This window comes from Mya arenaria, chromosome 17 (genome assembly GCF_026914265.1).
Source record: "Mya arenaria isolate MELC-2E11 chromosome 17, ASM2691426v1".
NCBI classification, from domain to species: domain Eukaryota; kingdom Metazoa; phylum Mollusca; class Bivalvia; order Myida; family Myidae; genus Mya; species Mya arenaria.
In genome coordinates this window covers 4,547,391-4,568,568 of record NC_069138.1, presented here as the reverse complement: position 1 = coordinate 4,568,568, position 21,178 = coordinate 4,547,391, and the positions used below count along the sequence as shown (strand labels likewise).

General features: G+C 33.8%; 1 protein-coding gene across 4 annotated transcripts in view; it reads right to left on the bottom strand.

Moving 5' to 3' along the window:
• LOC128224245 (dynamin-1-like) overlaps positions 1-21,178 on the bottom strand; it is a 51,784-nt gene that overhangs the window by 7,503 nt on the left and 23,103 nt on the right. The window contains exons 13-18 of one of the 4 annotated variants that reach the window (XM_052934044.1): positions 12,641-12,750; positions 8,967-9,096; positions 5,506-5,652; positions 4,331-4,587; positions 3,729-3,896; positions 1,776-1,814 (exon numbers count right to left, since the gene is read on the bottom strand). In XM_052934044.1, the coding sequence (XP_052790004.1) occupies positions 1,776-1,814; positions 3,729-3,896; positions 4,331-4,587; positions 5,506-5,652; positions 8,967-9,096; positions 12,641-12,750 (851 nt within the window). Of the gene's footprint in view, positions 1-1,775; positions 1,815-3,728; positions 3,897-4,330; positions 4,588-5,505; positions 5,653-8,966; positions 9,097-10,131; positions 10,245-10,926; positions 11,040-12,640; positions 12,751-21,178 lie in introns of all 4 variants that reach the window. The other 3 variants (XM_052934042.1, XM_052934043.1, XM_052934045.1) reach the window with 3 other exon arrangements.

Below are 21,178 nucleotides of genomic sequence, written 5' to 3'. Positions count from 1 at the left end.
ATGTGTATGTAGGAATGTATGTGTATGTAGGAATGTATGTGTACGTAAAAATCGTAAATACAAAATAGTGTAAGTTTACAACATAATTTATTTGTACTTAAAAAGGTATATGTATGTAAGAACCTAATATGTGAACGTAAAATATCTTGAGTACATAAGATTGTTTGTGTACAAAATGAGTTACGTGTATTTAAGAGTGTATGTGTACGGAGTTCATACGAAAGTAGTAATATATGTGAAACAAAAAATGTATGTGTATATTAGAATGTATGTGTACGTAAAAATTCATACGAAAGTAGTAGTGTATGTGTAACCAAAAATGTATGTGCATATTAGAATGTATGTGTAAGTTAACATTCATATGAAAGAAATAATGTATGTGTACCCTAAAAAGTACGTGTATATTAAATTGTATGTTTGTGAACGTAAAAGTTCATACAAAAGTAATAATGTGTGTACCCAAAATAATTTCTGTCTACCAAAACAAATGTTTACCTAGTAAAAATTGATCTACACCTTAGAATTTAGTGTAGATTAAAACCAAAATAAACATACTCCCAGAGGGTGATATCATGAACAAACATTTCATCTCTCTTATAGTAAAGAACACTGATTAATCGCTGTTTCTCTACGCATGCACAGGCTTATTTTTACACCTAAGCATTTTCAAAACAATACCAGAACCAGTATTATTCATAAAACATCTGGTAATTTCCTACCTGGAGTCATTTTCCTAAGTCAAGATATTATATAATCTCATAGGTTACATGATCTAAAAACCTAATAATTATTCATAATACTTCATTTTCATTAAGTGTATTTAAATATACATCTACCTAGATGATAATAAAAACTTCTTTTTCTTAAATTTGACTATTAACATTTTAGGAAATCGACTGAAGTTAAGCAATGACTGAAAATGTTTTATGAATACAAGGTCAGGTATCTGATGGCAACAGGCTATAATAAATTATTTTCTTTTTAAGCTTTCTATCATTATCACATGCACATGCTATTAAGATTTGCATGCCACATGCTCGAGTTAATATTATAAAGAGATTCTGGGTATGTATTAAGTAACGTCTGGAGTCTGAATTTCAAACTCTGGCTAAGAAAGCTAAATTATAAATTCTTTCAAAATAACTATAATATAACTTATTTTTACAAAAGATGTGTGCTTGATTGTAGACCAGATACTGTTTAACCCATACATATTTTTTTACCATCTTTGTTCTTATAATAGCATTTTAAACAAATATATACACATTTTACAATATTTGATCCTTAATAAGAGCCTTTTTAAAACAAAATTAAAATTTGATTTTTCTAAGCGTCAGTCTCAGACTCAGGACATTAGTGAACATGTGCCTGGTATTCGCTAAGCAAAATGCCTGTTTTATGAATACTCTTATACTTTAAAAACTATTTAAGTTACTTATTTCTAAAATTTCTACTTTTCAAAAAGTGAGGATTTGTTTAAATATGATTTTACTTGTAATTAATTTTGAGTTCAACAGGGATTTTCCCTTTTGGATTTAATGTCCAATTTTGGGACAAAAATCTAGCGATTTAAACAGGCATTTGATTTCAAAGTAATATATTTTCGATAAATATGCAAGCATTCATGCTAAGCCAATACCGTTTTGTAAAAAGATGAAAAACAAATCCAAACAAGTTAACTAATAACTAATAATAACAAATAAAGAAGGGAAGCGAAAGAAAATAGCAAACCAACACAAAATAAAACAGAAGGCAGGAAAAAGGTTACAAAATACCTTGAAACTGAACTATATTTCAATGCAGTGTTCATCGTCCTAGAGTTCACAATACAATAATAAAACTACATGCATGTTACAAACACACACTGTAGGACTAAACTAACTGTTGTCAGTTGTGTTTATCTGTGATTTTCAAACAAGGCATATGTATTTTCTTGTACATCGAAAACAACACATTAACGGGGAGTTTGTATATAAACTAAACTATCTGTTGTAAGTTTTTTTATGTGATTTTTAAACAAGGCATATGCATTTACTTGTACTTCGAAAACAACACATTTATGGGGAGTTTGTACATATGTTTTCATTATTATTTCTTAATTGGATTCTACTTGTTCCTATTTGTTTTTCTTTACAAATTGGCATTTTTCTACATGGTTGAAAATCACAAACTAACAACAAATGCGCACAAAATCTACATTATTACATGCTAATGTATAGCAATTGTCGATTCAGTTTTAACCACAACTTCTAAGCAATATTTGCCATGCTATTTTCATTCAGCTTTATTTTCAATTCTTCTTCAAATTTAGTACAATATTTATGGAGAGCATTTTTTTAACTTAAAATAGAGCACACAAAAAGACGAAAAGGGTAAATATACAAAACTGGCTAAAATGCATACATGTATATCAATATAAATAATATTTTTTAAACTTCAATGAATGCACGAAATGGAAACCATAAACAAATGTGTCTCTTTTTTAGTAAGTCCACCTCACATGTTTGCAAGTATATTCTTAAATAAACTATTTCTACAATATCATAAACCAATAATTCCCTTTGGTGACGTAGTGTAGTTATATGCCTGCTTATAAAGGTATGCGTGTTAACTGTAAAAATCAACATGTTTATGAAGCTGTATATGACAAAATCATCAAAATAAGCTGAGTAACAGTAATACACAGAGCAACTTATATGTGTCTAATCTGATGCCGATGCAACTTATCTATTTTTATCTGATACACAGGGCAACTTATCTGGTGTTTTTTTATTATCTGATACACAGAGCAACTTACCTGGTGTTTTTTTATTTTGATACACAGAGCAACTTATCTGGTGTTTTTTATTATCTGATACACAGAGCAACTTATCTGGTGTTTTTTATTATCTGATACACAGAGCAACTTATCTGGTGTTTTTCTTATCTGGTCAAGGGAAATGACATTACAGGGCCGGTATTCATAAAACTTCTTACTTCATTTCTTAAGTTGATTTCCTAAAACTTTCATTATCAAATTAAGAAAAAATGTTTTTAACATGAAAGTAATTCAATTATTTTACTTTTACGTCTTTTCTAATTACAAATTGCATAAAATTAATGAAAAAATAGTATTACCAGTGAGATGTTTTACTTCAAAAAAACGACAGCTTAAAAGCTGCACTCTCATAGATTGAACGTTTTGTCAATATTTTTTTTTGTCTTGGAACGAGCCATTTTTTGCGAAAATCCATGTAAACCAGTTATATAAGACTGCTGACAATTAAATTGCAGATTTTTATATTTAAGCTCAAAAATTGATGTTTTATGCATTTTATGCATTTACCGTTAGTAATGGTTTAAACCATAAAACATTAATTTTCGAACGGAAATCTACGATCTCATTTTTTGTCAGCAGTCTAATATCATTGGTTTGTAGATAATTACGCAAAAATTTGCTATTTCCAAGACAAAAAAAGTTGTAAAAATGGTATATCTGTGAGAGTGCAGCTTTAAGAAAAAGACTTAAGTTAGGAAATGAGTTATGATGTTTTATGAATACTGAGTCAGGTATTTATATCAGAGTTTTGGGCCATACTCATGTTATGCATACAGTCAATGGTAGTAATTACCAACTTGCCTATCAAGTTTTTACAAAATTATAACACTTGTGCTGTAAAAATAACTTCCTTAATAAAATAAACAGAAATGCTATAACAACTTCACTCAATATTTCCTCAAATACGTACGATGGTATGGCAGGTGCGGGCGCTCCAGGCGCAGGGCGGGAGGGAAGGCCCGGGGCAGGGCGGTTAGGTATGGAGGGCTGGAGGGGCTGCTGAAAGGGGCCTGCACCCCCTGGTCTGTTAGGGAGGGGTGGTGGTGGGGCCCGACCTGGCTTGGGCGATGATGGGCGACTGGAAAAAAATATTAAGCATAATTATTAAAACTGACATAAATGCTGAGTTAACCCAAACGTTCTACTGGGTATTTTAGTCAATTAAAGGCAATTCAACAGACACGGTAGAAATAACACAATTTTCTAAACATTTTCAAGTACAAATCTGACAAGTTAGTATTCTTTAACTCATTCTTTAACTCATATCTTTGACTCATTTTTACGTCCTGAATATGTTTAAATTAGCTCAATTTTGAGGTTTGTTGCAATTGTTTTATTTACATTTTCAAAGGCCAAAAATAAACCCAAATGCTGACACCAGATAAACAATTCATTTGGCATAACCTTACCCATACAGTTCTTTATACAGTCATGTGCATTATAAAAGCACAAAGCATAAAATATGTTGTTTAATGTAATAAACATTTTAAATCATACAAAAACAAAACTAACCCGGCATACCCTCCACTGCTACCATTTGACTGTGTGCTGGGCTCAAGCCACTCATTATCCACTGGAGGGGGAACCGGTGTGGATACGGTCGATAGGGAGACGTCACCGATGATTTGCAGGGCCTCCTTGGTAGTGTGATACATGCGGAGGAGTTCCTCACGCCTCATGGTTTCCTCGGCCGATTCCTCCATCATGGTGCTTTGATCAACACTTGAGTACAGGTGGGCTAACAATTCAGCTCCGATGAATTCTTTAACCTGAATCCCAAAATAGCTGATTTTTGGCCGCGCAAATACTTTCAATAATAAAACTATTCAGTGTTTGAACATCATGTTAATTCCATACCTTATATAGTGCAAAAATGGTGTTTCTATTCACCAAACAATTTGTTGTTTTTGCCATTTCATATGAACAGTCTCAAAATTTATCTCAGTGGCCTCATCTTTAACCAGGATTCACAATTTGCCTATGTTTGGTGTTTCCAATACATAATGTATAGTTTAAATATTTTTGATGGTAAAATGTGCGGCCTAATGGATTTCCACCATCATAAAAATAACAGACATCATTCTTCTGAAAGATTTTCTTCCTAACATAATATTTGATAACATTATAAATCATTCACAATCAGACTGAACAATGTCAGGTGAATCAACTTATTAACGCCCATACAACCAAATATCAAAAGATCAGGACATTTACTTTTAAGATTGCCTGAAGATCACTTATTGAACATACATAAACGACAATTGTTTTTGTAAAAAAAACTTTGAATTTACCAGTTGGGGAAAAGTTACACAATACGATCGTCGATAAGAGGGTTCCAGCAGTAAATACAATACTCAAGAAAGATGTCACAATTCAAAACTGCGGGTCTTTGCTTACAATGTTTCTATCGAGGGCTCTTCAGCCGAAAAAACGACAACAAAACTGATCTACCTATCTGAACCTAACATTTGATTTTTATAGCCCAATTAGATTTTTATAGCCCAATTACTTGCGATTTGACAACAACATGTATAATAATCTTGGGCACAAGATCCTGTTTTGACCTATTATTTTCAAAATTGACAACAAATATGATAGCCTAATGGGCAAAATATCCTGTTATGGCCTCCTGTTCTTTGCTACTGAGCTTGTTTCTGTAGATTTTCGCATAAATACTCATAACTTACATAATTGACAACGATGTGCATAATAGTCTTGGGCACAAGATCTCGCTGAGTCTTGCCAACAATTTTTGAGTATGAGTCCACAAGGTTTCTGATCGTTTCCACCTGGCGCTCCAGCTGCGGATCCATGGATCCAAGGTCATCTTTCCCCTGAAGAATTAAGCTGTGTCATTGATTTGTCTGTATTTAAGCAATAACTTAACATATAGGCTGTGAAATGTTTATTCTACATATTCATTGTGTAGGTAGCGTATCTAAAGAGCTATCTTCGGACTGCTTTTGAGGGATGTTGGGTCAAGGTCACTGCTACTAAAATTAGAAAAATAGTTTTCGCCCAATAATTTAAGTAAGAATTAATAGAAAGTGATGAAAGTTGGTGTGTAAGTAGCTTATGTGAAGAGCTAGCTTGTGATTTTTAAGGGGACAGATTTAAGGTCACTTTTACTAAAAAAAAATAGATCTGGAAAAGCCGCAATGCTACGAAACCAGGATTTTAATATGAACAATCAGAAATCAAATTCTTATATGAGTAAGGAATAATAGCAGCCTTTATCTTTACATTTTCAAAGAGACGTAACTGAAAAATACTCTAGTTTTGTATCTTATGTTTTTAGTTTCCATAAATTGTAAATGATGTTGTTGGGGGAACCGTTTGTTTCTATGTTAAGTAACATTGACCTTGACCCACCCAATAAAAAGCATTTCCAAGCTATTTATTCACATACATACCAACTTACATCAATATAAATCAATTTTTACTTCAGTTATAGGGCAGAGAACATTTGTTGTCTATTTCATTTTCAGTTAGAGTGTTCTTGACCCGATCCGCCTCAAAAGCAATCCCAAGCTAGCTCTTCACATAAACTACCTACCAATCAACTTTCATCACCACACATCAATTCTTACATGCGCAGAAACCATCTTTCTCCTTTTAGTGAAAAGTGACCTTGCCATTTATCCCATCTCCTTAAAGCCATCTTAGCTAAGCTAGTTCTTCGCATAAGCTACTAACACACCATACCTCATTATCCATCAATGCTTGCTTAAGATATTGGGCGAAAGCAAGTGTTTGGCGTCGCATAAACAATTTTACTATTTTTAATAACAGTGACCTTGACCATTACCCCACCTCCGTCTAAAGCAATACCAAGCTAGCTGTTCACATTAGCTACCTACACACCAACTATCCATCAATTATTACATTAGTTATTGAGCGGAAACCAGCATTCTACTTTTAGTGCAAGTGACATTGCCCATAACCTCATCCCCTTCAACAGGCAATCCTATGCTAGTTCTTCATATAAGCTACCATCACACCATATCTCTTTATCTCGTTATTGGGCGTAAACTAATTTTTACTGCTGCAGAAACATTTTTTTTTCTATTTTTAGTAACATTGACCTTGACCTTTACCAAAACTGCCTCAAAAGCAATCCAGGGCTAGCTCTTCACATAAGCTTCCTACACACCAACTGTCAATCAATCCTTAATTACGTTATTGTGCGGAAACCATTTTTGAGTAACAGAGACCATGACCCCAGCCCTTAAAAGCAATCACTAGCTAGCTCTTCACATAAGCCGCCTACACACCATTTTTTATTTCTTTCCATCAATGTTAAATAGAGCTATTGGGTGGAAACCAATGTTGGACGCCGCGGACACCTTTTTCTATTTTTGGTTAGTTACCTTCACCTAAGCCCCCCTTTAAAACCATTGCAAAGCTATATCTTTACATTAGCTACTTCCACACTCAATTTCATCACTTTCCATCAATACATACTTAAGTTATTGGGCGGAAACCGTTTACCTATTTTAGTAACAGTGAACTTGACCATGACCCCTACCCCTCAACGGCAAAAACCCAACTCTTCAAAAGCCCGGTATTCGATTGAAAGAGATGAAAGTTAATGTGTAGGTTGCGTATGTGAAGAGCTACCTTGGGGATTGCTGTTGAGGGGTAGGGGTCAAGGTCACTGGTACTTAAAATAGAAAAAATCTTTCAGCCCGATAACTCAAGTAATAAATGCATATTGATGAAAGTTGGTGCCTGTGTAGCTTATGTGGAGAGCTAGCTTGGTATAGCTTTTGAGGGGGGGGGGGGGGGGGGGAGCCAAGGTCACCATTACCAAAAACAAGACAAAATTGATTTTCCGCCTAATAAATAAGAATTGTTGGATAGTGATTAAAGTTGCTATGTATGTAACTTATGTGGAAGGCTAGCTAGGGATTGCTTAAGAGGGCCTCGTGGTCAATGTCACTGTTACTAAAAATAGAAAATGGCTCGCCCAATAACTAAAGTTAGAGGTGATGGATAGAAAAAAAGAAAATTGGTATGTAGGTAGCTTATGTGAAGAGATAGCTTGGGATTGCTTTTGAGGGAAGTCGGGTCAAGGTACTAAAAATAGAAAAATGGTTTCCGCCCTACAACTTCAGTTATAATTGATGGAAAATGATACAAGTTGGTGTGTTAGTAGCTTATGTAAAGAGCTAGCTTTGAATTGTTTTTATGGGGCTAAGGTCAAGGTCACTGTAACTAAAAATAAAAAAATGGTTTTCGTCCAACAAACTAAGTTAAAATTGATGGATAGTAGTGAAAGGTGGTGTTTGTAGCTCATGTGAGGAGCTAGCTTGGGATTGCTTTTGATGGGGTGAAAGTCACTGTACCTAAACATAGAAACATGCTTTCTGCTCAATTTCTCTCACTGCAACTTTTTCACAACCCATGAAGAAACACATTCGCTATAATTTTTGATAGCCCGTATTAAAAACCTTGTTTTGTCGCATTGTGGCATTTGTAGTTCAGATTTATGTTTCCAAATTTGAATCATCCAGAATTCAATTACAACCAGGGGTGTCAACAGAGCATAATTCTCAATCCTGAAAATGAGCCGGGGGTTTGGGGGCTGCAGGTCCTCGGCGGGCTAAGGGGCAGAACCCCTATGGGGGTATAAGGGGGGAAAGGCCCTCGGAAAAAATTGAAATTAGGCATTAAGAATGCCATTTTCCCAGTTTTCGGGAGACTTTCTGACCTAATTTAATGGAAATATTGATTACATTAAAACTTGAAAATCATTGACTTTTATCAACTTCCTTACAGGTATATGACCTAAAGAGTACATTTTTGACACCATATATTGAGAGAGGTGCCTGTCACAGCACATATCTGAAATCATTCATCTGGTCTTAAGAAGGCTAATTGCAAAATAAAATCTTTTCATCAATACAGTTGCCGCCCAGGGTATATTTGGACAATTGTACATGCTTCAATGATGCATAATTGATTTATAAAATATACTCCTGGTTTTGTCCAACAAATCATCAATGACATTCAATCACTTTACATGATAATAAAAAAGAACAACTGCAACTGAATTCTCCACAATCCCTGATATCTATCTGGGCTCACTTCCTACTCAAAATGACGTTACACAATTCACATTCCACCAATTGAATTTAATACCTACCCTATCTTCTGAGCTATCCTGAGATCTATCTGGGTAGACTCCTGCCCTCAGGAATGAGGCTTTCCAGCTGTCAACCTCCTCTTGGCTCTCAGCTGACAGCTCCAGCTGTTTGTAGTCCTTGTAAACATTTCTGCAAGGGATGGAATCACATAAATGTTTATAACTGACAGAGTAGTGTCAGGGGCTAAAGGGAGATAATGCATACTACTTTTGTTTTTAAAGAACCATATTAGGCTTTAACCATACTGAGTATGTAAATCCTATTAATGAATATCAAGTTTTTGTTTGTTTATTAATTTTACTTTCCTATCTTGATCAATAGATAAAGTAATGGTTCTCAATCACACATATCTTTATCAATTTATGAAGTTCTAGTTCTCCTCGTAAAAGATGTGTATTTTATTAAGTAATCACAATACATCATGGCTAAACTTAATAATTGGTAACTGGTTGGGACTTATAGTGGAAGACATTTCATACAACAAACACATTCAGTAGGCAGAAGGCAGTATTTGTCAAGTTTTTCAATGCACTTTTTCAGTAATTCAGCAGTCAGCCACTATTGTTTTTACTCAGATGAAGTGGTAGATAAAAACAGTGGCAGGGGCCTAGTTAGTTTTAAGTTTACAATATAGAATGTAGACCACCAAAATGGTTAAAAAATGTTAGTATGTACTTACACAAAGGAAATCATTAAGCAACTCTGTCGCATCAAACCACTTATATCTTTAACTACATATATAGATGATAATTGATTGGTTCAGTGTAGGTATAAAACATTTCATTGAGTCTGAGCACCAAACGCTATATTTCATGAGTAAAATATATACTTTTATAATTCACGAGGTGAAATATAATGCGATCTTACACTGAAACAAACATTGTTTTTATTATATGCCTAAACATTAAATTAACTGACATGTAATGGTAGGTTTACCAAAAAGGGAATCAAAATTATGTACGATCTTATCGTCATTTTGGAAATTACATCAATGACATAATGTACCAGCCCTGTGCATGCTGACCTTTGATTTTGAATTGAAAGCTGGCTAAGATTTCAAATAGTTAAAAATATTATTTCTATTTCTCTGATATATCTCTAAAAATCAGTAGAAAGCATAAAAATTATACTACGTATGTACACTTTCATCTTGTCGTTACTTACCGCTGCTCGGGATTAAATAAACAAAATGCATATTTTCTTGAAAAAAGCCCGCTATTTTCAACATCATTGAGACGTAATGCATCCAGTGGCAACATAAATCGCTTCTCCTTTTCCTGTTAGGGGCAAAAACAACAGGAATATTTTGAATTTTCTGGATTATTATCTCCCTTGGCTAAAGTTAAATAAGAACTAGTTACCTACCTTTGTTAGTAGAGTGCCATGGTTTATGATGGAATGGGAATTAAGGGGTGACGTAGATATTTGAGCATGAATTCATTTGTAAGCATATAAAATTATACTTTAATAGAAACAAAATATATTTTTATGACAATTTGAAATAAGATGTTTTCAGTCAAGTCATTGAATTAACAATTCAATTCATGCTCAAATACACAGAGAGATGAAAACAACATTTTTTATTTTTTTACACAGGCTAACTACATGACTACACCACAATATTAATACCACCACAAACAGCCTTTAAGATTAAGACTAGGGCAATTAAGTAGGTTACAAGAACAACATCACTGTCAAAAAAACTTAAAGTGGGAATGAATGAACAACAGAGCTTCCACAAAAACAACAAAGAGAAAAAGAACTATACAACAAGGTAACACAGAAAGGAAAAGTTACTGTGTCAACAATACAACACGTGTGTACTCCTAAGGAGATCAACAGATCACTGGGAAGTGTACCAACACAGGTAACATGAATATTGAGGTGTCCTGTTGGAGAAAAGTGCACATGGATTTGAATACAGAAGGTTTATAACTGATAACAAACCCTACCACCAACCTGCTTTCAGAGTTAAACAGAGCAAACATTTTTTTCTGTTTAATAAATCCTGAATCTTGCATGTCACGTAAGCTTAAATTGTCCAGGGCTAGCATGTACTTCTTGTCTTTTTCCTGCGTAAATGATTAGATTAGATACTGTTAGCATTTCAACTTGTTAGAAACTAGGGTGTACTTGCAAATGGTGTCTGTAACAAGCAGGTATTGCAAGTTTGGTTGGGGGTGGGAGGGGTGCATTAACAAATGCTAAAAAGTAAAAAATACTGGGGTATAACTGTGACATGTCAATTTGTTTCTCCTTTGTGTACAGTTATTTAAGCTTAAGCCATGATCTATTGAGTTCATGTTCAAGCAATTACCAAGATACAAGCATGACTGTAAAGAAGCTGGGTTAACCTAGGTTAATGCCAACCTTAAAGCAAAGCATGTTACTATATGGTGGGATGTAACCACAATTCATTTAACATTAAATAACACTTAATAAAATTTTCAATTTTTAAATAATTTAAGAAATATTTAAGATGTATAACAATCTGTTAGAAATATTCAAGTTAAATGGTGTGTCAAAAATGAGTGATATTTCATATTTAAGTATAATTATGACAGTATGGTCTCTTGAAAATTCTATTTTATTCAACTTTATTTTTAAAGTTAATTACTGGCACCTAGCAATGACGGGGCTTTCTAGCTTCTAAACTTTGTTCAATAGCTGTCTAGCAAGATCTAACTTCTTAGCCTAAAAGACATTGCTGGATTTTGTGTCATTTCCTACATGACTGTGTATCATTATCTAAACTTATTCATTTCATTAACACTGGTGAAGGCAGTTATAGAATTAACTAATTTACTTAATTACTAAGTCACTCTCATGGGCCCGATTTTGCGCATTGGTGTGGTCTTGTACTGTGTGGGAATCCAGAGAAAACCCACTTGTCCGGCCTGATGACCTGACCAGCAAGACTCACATGTGCTTGGGCTGTGAATTGAGCCCAGGGCATATTGGTGAGTAGGGAATGCGCTATCCACTGCTCTAACTAGACAGTGTGTAGCTTTGATGTTCGTTAAAAATGAAAACACTTAAAGCAATGAACTTCTAACAGAAGTAACAATGAAATGCAACAATATTAGCCCAAATAAACATGCAGTTGTGACTATATCAGAAAGTTTTGGCTATAAATATATATATATGTACACTGAGTGACCGTGTGCCTTTTGAATTAGCTCCCTTGTAACATGCTCTTCAAAGGTAGGTAAACAGTCCACAACCATGGAAATAAAGGGAGATAACACATGACTTTATCTGATCACATGACTTGCATTTTAAACAATTGTAAATTTTGCAGACAGGTTAACATTAGTTATGATAAATGCACAAGGTTGGAAGATCCAATAAAACAGTTTACACCCTCAATTAGTCTAGTACACTTCTGTAAACTTACAATCTTTAACGAAAATTCTTTAACAAGTTATAGCTTAAAACATAGGTTGTACAACCATCCAATCATATCAGAGAACATTCTTTTAAGATTTTTCCATCAATTTTAAAAGTGCAAAGCTGTGTGTTAAATGATCACAAACAGTATTAACAAACCCAAATACCATGTTTTGTTTTGTTTTATTTTGTTTCATTAGAGAATGGAGGCAAATGGAATACTCTAATCATGTGATCAGGTACAAGTCATGTGACATTTCAGTGCTTGGACATTTTTTTTTACCGTGAGTCGGAACAGAAGACGGCGAATACAGGATGACGCGAGAAAAATCCAGACTCGACGTCTCGCAGTTTTAAATTGTCAAGGGTAAGGAGATACTTCTTATCTTTTTCCTGTAATAAGTCACGTGACAACGCATGTAACAAGAAGTGTTTTTTTTTCGATTTGTATAGCAAGTATATGTGGCTATTAATCTTTTTCTGCAATAGTTCACCTGATAACGCATGCAAGAAGTGTTTTTGCGTTTTTTTATAGCCAATATTCAAGGACTGATTGCATTTTTTCTTGCGTTTATGCTGTATGAATGCAGTAGGGCACGCGAGCAAATTCGATTTGCTCACTTGCCCTACTGCGTTCATACACCGACAACATACGTTTGTATTAAAATATTGAACTAAACAATGACGTCTAACTCCTTGCGAGTTATACAATATGAACGTCAAGTTTTATTTATACAAAGGACTAGGTGAATGTAAATATTTGGCTGTGATTCGCAATCCTCAAAATAATACTTTTTTCAAAAATTGGACTCGGCGATTTTTTTAAATGAAGTCTGATTTCCATCCAATTCTTCAAACCCTGAAGATCGTAAAAGGGGCTTTTAAGTCAATAAGTTTGTTTCCTTTTCTATGAGGAAACCGTTCAAATAGTCACAAACATGTTTTAGTATGTAGTTTTCTACGCACCCTTAAGACCTGTGTATGATTCGTTAAGATTAAATAGAGTAGGTCACGACTGTTCGATGATTGATGACGAGGCTAGTAACATTTTTGACAGATAGTACATTACGATTGCCTTCAATTGAACCGTAACTGACTTCATACTTCTTCACTCCTTTGAAGTGCTAACAAATGGGCGCGAACAGCAAAATCATTTTCCACAATTTCTTGTAGTTTTATTAAGTCGTTTGCTAAATGTAGCCTTTGAGCAGGTGCCAGGAATATTTTTATTAGATGTTAACTGCTCAAAGGTCTTGAGGTCAGAGACCCCTTAATAAATTACCTATATATATATATATATTTTTTATAGATAATTTGCCTGTTTTTGAAATCCATTCAGAGTCATCTGTTGTACTACAAATGTGCGTGATCGTAAGTAATTGCATGAAATCGTATATTATCATGGCAATGGTATTAATGCAATAGTAGAAACCGTGGTAAATATGTTCAGGACCGTAACAAATCCATATAAAATTGTTAAGAATTTTAAGAATGTTATTCCAAAATAGTTGGTATTTGAACTCTTGTACTCTTGTATTCTTATAGAAGGGCAATTTTTCACTATCCTTATAAAGGTGAAGTTGAATAGGAGGCCCGGCTTGTCCTGTACTCACCACAATTTACATTTCTACGTTCAATTGGGATAATACCAGGTTTAGATTATGTAAACCGTAATAATGTAAGCCAAGCTCTACTCTAATGAAAACAGTCTTAATGTTTTTCATATGATTTCTTTTTAAATTACCGAGTTTATTATTCAATTTAGCATTCCAATTTATGAATTTAATTGGCAATAATTATTTTTCTAGAATTTGCTTTCTTGGCAATCTTATTTTATAGTGCCATATTTACTGGTACATGTTATTGTAGTTTTTATCAGGAAAATTATTCTTTTATTCTTCACTATTCCTGTAAATATGTGATAATTATATATATAAGTATCATATTGTAATATCATATTTCATAGTAAAATGAAACTTTCAAACACAAATTCATTATGCAACATTCAATTATAAAATTTGTAAATCAAAATCATGCCTAAATTAGCGAACAAAAACAAGAAAAAAGGTTAGTGTTAAGACTATGTGAAAAACATGTCAAAGCAGTCTAAGAAATAGCAAACGATGGCAAATTAAAGGGCTAGTTTAAGGAATGTTTGGCATGATAATCTCCAGCTTATTGCACTGGTGTCACAGTAGGGGCCAATTTTCTGTATATTTGTTTATTGGCTCAGGGCCATTTAGGGTCCATTATTTGTAATAAAACCTCCAAAATTGCACAGCAGGATACTCAGATCGGAGATCTGATAAGAGGGCACAAGGCAATTAGATTAAGATCAATACACAGAGGTTGTGTACTGTACAAATATTTGGGGAGGGGGGTCAATTATAGAAGGCTTAAACTAGGCCTTTAAGGTGACAAGAACTAAATGCCCCTCTGCCTCAGAATATCATAGCTTTGTCTGTGAAGCCTAAGGATATAGTTCATGTATGACAAATTAAATAGAATTATTCCAAGGAAGCGAAACAGACCCAGGAATAATTAGGTTTATTTGGAAAACATGAATTAAAACCAGCTTTAAATTATATCATTAAAATTCAGGTAAGCTGATCATTAACTGTGACATCTCAGGAAACAATATATGCATTTACCTAGTCATATAGTGTCACCAACAGAGCTTTTTCTAAGCAAAAAAAGGAAGAGGTCTGGCCTTTACATTTAGGAAATTTTAACAATTTAAATGCTTCATATTGGGAAAATTCAACAGTGTTTTGCATAAACGCTTCTTGCTCATTTATTAAAATTAATAAAAGATTGAGAATCAATAAAGAAAAAAACATCAGTATATAAACAATGATTTTATAATTTAAAAATAAACTAAAAATATGGAAAAAGATAAGTGTCAATGAATCAATTTAACTCTGTGACCACCAATAAATAAAATACTGATTGGTCTGTTCGAATGAATAGATGCATTGACATTTAAATAATAATCATAATGTTGTTAGAATTATGAACAAATAGTTATTTATTATTTCAAATTTGGGATGTTTGTATATTTATAAAATTAAAACATGTATTGTCCTGCACCTTATAATGCTTACTTCAGAATTAAGAAAAAACAAAACAACTTGGACCTAATGTTGTCTTATACAGCAGTCATGGAAAGTTTTGGAAGAACAAGCCCAAATCCTTAAGCTTAAAGGCCCGGGCTAGACACAAGATGATATATTTGCAAGAGAAAAAGAAAATTGCCAAAAACTTACATAAAATTGTTAACAAGAGTGACACTCACAAAATACGCCCATCAATAATTTCTTGGATTCTAAGACAACTTACTGTCCCATTGGCCCTTTGAGAAGCAAGCTTTTCAAGAAGCAAATGATTTGGCACAATATGGCATTAACAGTAATTAGACAGTGGACAAAGCAAAAATGGCAAATTTTGACCAATTCAAGGGCCATAATCCTGAAGAGCCTGGCTGGTTATAGAACTTTGCCAAGAATATATACCAACAACCATTTATAGTAGCAAGTTTGGTGAAATTCGGATAAAAACTGTTCAAGTTTGAGAGTAGACAAAGCTAAAATGGCCAATTTTGATAAATTCAGGGGGCCATAACTCTGGAGTGCCTAAAACGATTAGGCTGGTTATCGAACTTGACCTAGATATTTCACCAACAAACACTTTCATGAAGTTTTTTTTGGAAATTGGATGAGAAATGTTCAAGTTAGAGAGCGGACAAAGCTAAAATGGACAATTTTGACAAATTCAGGGGGCCATAACTCTGGAGTGCCTCAAGCGATTTGGCTGGTTATTGAACTTGACCGAGATATTTCACCAACAAACACTTTCATGACGTTTGGTGGAAATTGGATGAGAAATGATCAAGTTAGAGAGCGGACAAAGCTAAAATGGCCAATTTTGACAAATTCAGGGGGCCATAACTCTGGAGTGCCTAAAGCGATTTGACTGGTTATCGAACTTGACCTAGATATTTCACCAACAAACACTTTCATGAAGTTTGGTGGAAATTGGATGAGAAATGTTCAAGTTAGAGAGCGGACAACATTGTAAACACAGATGAGACAGCAACATGAGTATTCTATGCTTGTTTTGAGGAAATTTTATTTGCAGATTTTCGACCATCTGGTGTCTAGCCCCTTAAAAGTGCTTGTCATAAAAAACACAAAGCCCTGCTACATAAAATGCACAATTTGGGCAAGCCCCACCAGAGAGCATTTGACTAGAGCAGGGCTTGTGGGCTTGTGCTCATTTCGCCCACTGGTATTCAGACAAAAGCCATGTGATGCAATTAAGGAGTTGAGCAAAACACCACCTGCGCAAACATTTTTTTATAAAGTATAAAGATGCCCTGGGTCAGGAGTGTTTAAACAACTAAAGCTGAGGGTATGAGCAGTGCTCCAGCCAGGATTTGAAAAGGGCAGGGATCTAGATCAGAAAGGGCACATTTGATACGCATAGAATGATCGAGCCTTAATGGGGCTCTTGCAAGGGTCACTGCTAAATTCATATGTATGATATTGGTGTAACTACTTTCAACAATAATCATTTGCAATGAATACCTTAGCTGTTATCTTTACTTAAAGCTGCACTCTCACAGATTGAACGTTTTGACAACTTTTTATTTTTTGTCTTAGAACGAGTAATTTTTGCGTAAATATCTGCAAACCAGTGATAAAAGACTGCTGACAAAAGATCAGATCAAAGTTTGATGTTTTATGTTTATTTCTTAAATCTTTAGCAATGGTTTAAGCCATAAAACATTAAATTTGGAATGGAAATATGAAAATCTGCAATCTGATCTTTTGTCAGCAGTCTTTTATCACTGGTTTGCAGATATTTACGCAAAGATTTTCTAATTCCAAGACAAAAAAAAGTTGGAAAAACGGTAAATCTGTGAGAGTGCAGCTAGTTTCAAAATAATTATGTATATATATCATTTTAATACTTATTTCTGAAAATTGACCCTGTTAAAAAGAAGGGAACAGTAGGCTGCAGTAAAAAGGTAGCAGGGTGCTGGAAAAGGGCATCAGGGTCACCCACCCTGCTATTAAGGTTTAGCTGGAGCACTGCATGAGCTAAATGCAATTTCACAAGTAAGGAACAACAAGAGAGCTGCAAAGCGATGCCAATGCTGGTCTAAACTCCGGGAATATTTGCATTCCAACAACCAAGGCTGATAACAACAACTTGATATTTTTTCTTAAGAAAACATACAAGCTTAAAATGAAATTAAATCTTAGATTAAATTTGAGTCCAATAAGGTTTATTTCTGGCTTATCCATGTAGAAGTTAATTAATTTTGAACTATTTTATATCCATTATTCCAAATTAAAATGCAAGATTTAAATATGTGCAAGTCAAGAATGTGGAATTTTTTTTTTGCACCAGTCCTGCTAGTAATTGTATTAGTAAAGACAAGGCTCAGTAGGGATGTGATTGACCTGGGAGCTGAAGAGCTGAAACCATTTCAGTAAGGGGCTTAGGGGCTACTCTAGCACAACTTGCGTTTTAGAAGCAATTTTGATACTTAAAGCTGCACTCTCACAAATTGAACATTTTGACAATTTTTTTTATTTTTTGTCTTGGAACGAGCCAATTTTCTGAAAATCCATGGAAACCAGTTATATAAGACTGCTGACAAAAATTAGATAGCAAATTTTTATATTTAAGTTCAAAAATTGATGTTTAATGCAGTTTTCTTTAACCGTTAGAAAGGTTTAAGCCATAAAACATTAATTTTCAAACGGAAATATGAAAATCTACGATCTGATTTTTTGTCAGCAATCTTTTATCATTGGCTTGCAGATATTTATGCAAAAATTTGCTCTGTCGAAGACAAAAAATTAAAAGGTGTAAAAATGGTATATCTGTGAGAGTGCAGCTGTCAAGAGCAAATAAAGTAACAACAAAATCATTTATTTAGGGGGAGGAGTTGGGGGTGGAGTTGGGGGTGTCGTTGAGCCATCATATCCATGAACAAATCGTGGACAAATCACATCCCCGACTGAAGAACGAGTATCATATCCCTTCACAAATGAAATAATCCTCAACAGTCAACACGGAAAGCTTGATGGACAAAAGCAGATTCGTTTCCAAAGAAGTGAGATTTATTAGTTGGAGTTCTGAATTGTCTGATCTTAAATAGGCTTATTCACGGGAGATATGCTTATTCCATACTGGTGACCTAATTATACGTCAGCAGTCAAACCAAGGTTGCGTTACCTCGACTCGCGACCCCAGTGACACGAAATTAACCAGGCTGGGTGCTAATTTGTCAAGTTCAGTCAGAAACAGTGCTACAAATATGACCCACAACTTGTGACGTAATTTCCAAAGACAAAGCCACTCAGGTGAAGATGATGTCACGCGAAAAATCATGTTTTTTTAAACAAACTGATTTTTTAAGCATGACAGTGTTTTTTTATCTCTGTCAATTTACTCAAAGCGAGTTGAAAATACTTGTTTCCTGGGTTACATTTTTTCTGTGACCTGGTTTTTGAAGACTGCATCACATTTTTTACATAGTTTTGTCACTTGTTCTAATTTACATCGATAGACATGAACCTAATTTCTTGAATAAACTTAAAGGCCCACTGGTGTCACGAGGACTGAGGACAATCTCATTGATTAGCTGTATTTCACCCATCACTAACACAAACAATTGAGGCCCTTTTAGTTGATTTTAACAAGGCCTAAAAAAATTCATTTGGTTCAGGCTACTCGACCCTACCGACAAAAATGGTGTCGACCCTACCGTTTTTACAGTCAGATGGTAAAAAAAAAAAAAATAAGTCTGTGTTTTAATATGAAGTTTAAAACCTTTAAAGCTTTATTCAGAATTTTACTTTAACACCATTCCGAAACTATGACCATTACATCCTTATAATAAGCCTTATGAAAAAAATAAAATGCCTACCTACCCTACCTGTTTTTGAATAGGATGTAATCCTAACCTAACTATTAATTTTGTTTATGGCCTAAAATATCTTGTTATTAATCAATGCTTACAGCTTATTGCAAATGACTTTCAAACAAGTTTATTGACAAACATTTTTTATCAGAGCCTCAGGGATTATGTCCTAATTATGTCAAGATCATGGAACTTGTGTATCTATCAGTGAAAACTATGCATACATATATAAGGAGCACCAAAAGCTATATATATGAATAAATATTCACTCTTGGTGTTCACTGTATGAAATATATTGTGATCTTACACTGTAACTCTTACCTAGAATTTAAGGTTGAAAAATGACATTTAACTACTCTTTTTTGCACCAAATTGTGCAAACGTTACATCATTTTGGCAAATTTAATAATTCGTAATAGACCAGACAATTCAGAACCAAAGACAAAGACAAGGAAGTGAAAATGACATGGCAGTTATGGTATGGGCAACATTTTATTATATGTTCAAGGGGTGTTTTATGGTCGGGTTATGGGGATGACATTTTGAAAGATATGGTCATCGGAAAATGTTTTTAAATAAAAAAAATTGTCCATTTTTATTGATTTTTTTACCATTTATTATTGATTTTCTTTTGACCTTTTCTTATTGATTCTTTTTACTATTTTTTATCATTATGAAACAAAGCATCACATTTTATGCTTACAAATAAATATTTCAAGTTTATTATTTTATTTTATTTAAGTAATCACTTTCCAAGAACCATACCTAACAGCATAATGATGACAAAAATTTAATCAATAATTAAAAACAATAAATCAATACATAATTAAAATACAAGGAAATATAAGAATTGGTAATTAATTGTTAATATTTCTTAATATAACAAGGCCTAAAAAGTAATATCTGTGTTATGGCTAATCTGACCCTACCGAACGAACCCCAACCCAGACCCTGGATTTTTTTCAACCCTTATTTTTTTTTAAAATTGAATCTGATGCATTTATGGATGGTCTGTCATTGAAATTACAATTTAAAACATACAGCAGTTAAAAATTTAATTTACAACATACCGAAATGTCATCCTATGCATTAATAAATTGACTGCACTTAAAAAAAATAAATAATTGTTGCTACCCTACCTATCATTTTCAGACCATTGCCCTAAACACAGATATTTAATTATTTTAGACCTTAAAACATTTTTACTTAACAGTTGAATATAATTTTGAAATATTTTATTATTTAAAATGTTTGCAGAGGAATCAATAAATAATGCAGAAGTAAGAATAGGGACCAGCCCAGCCTTGGGGTTGTTTCAAAAAGAATTCTAGAAGTAATTTTATACCTAGGAAATATTTCAATTTAAACTCATCTATTTTACATTGATTGTAAAAAAATATATTTAAACATATTATTAATGAACTCTTGGGATTATCTAAATTAAAAATCATTCATTTCAGCGATTGTGAAAGAAATTATTAAATCATTAATTGACCCTTGTTGACATGATGTTACATGAAAGTGTGGTAATGAGTTATGAGGAAATCCAGAGAACTTGTAGGAAGATACCCACGTATCTGGCTTGCTGACCACAGTAGGAGATATTTTCAACAGTGTAAGGTACAAAATCTCTCCTTGAACTCTTAATGAAACGATCACCAGTTATATACCATGACTTTGTTCAGTGGCATAATTCTCAATACACCCAATATGACTGACACCAAGTAAGATGCTTTCATAGTAATAACCTTCATCTAGAAACAGGAACACTGTCAACACTTCTTTGTTTTTTGTTTCTTGCTGATGAAGGGGCATAACTTCCCAAATTTTGATGCCAGAGTAATGGTTCTCGCTTCACCTATTTGTGATATCACCAGTAAAGTG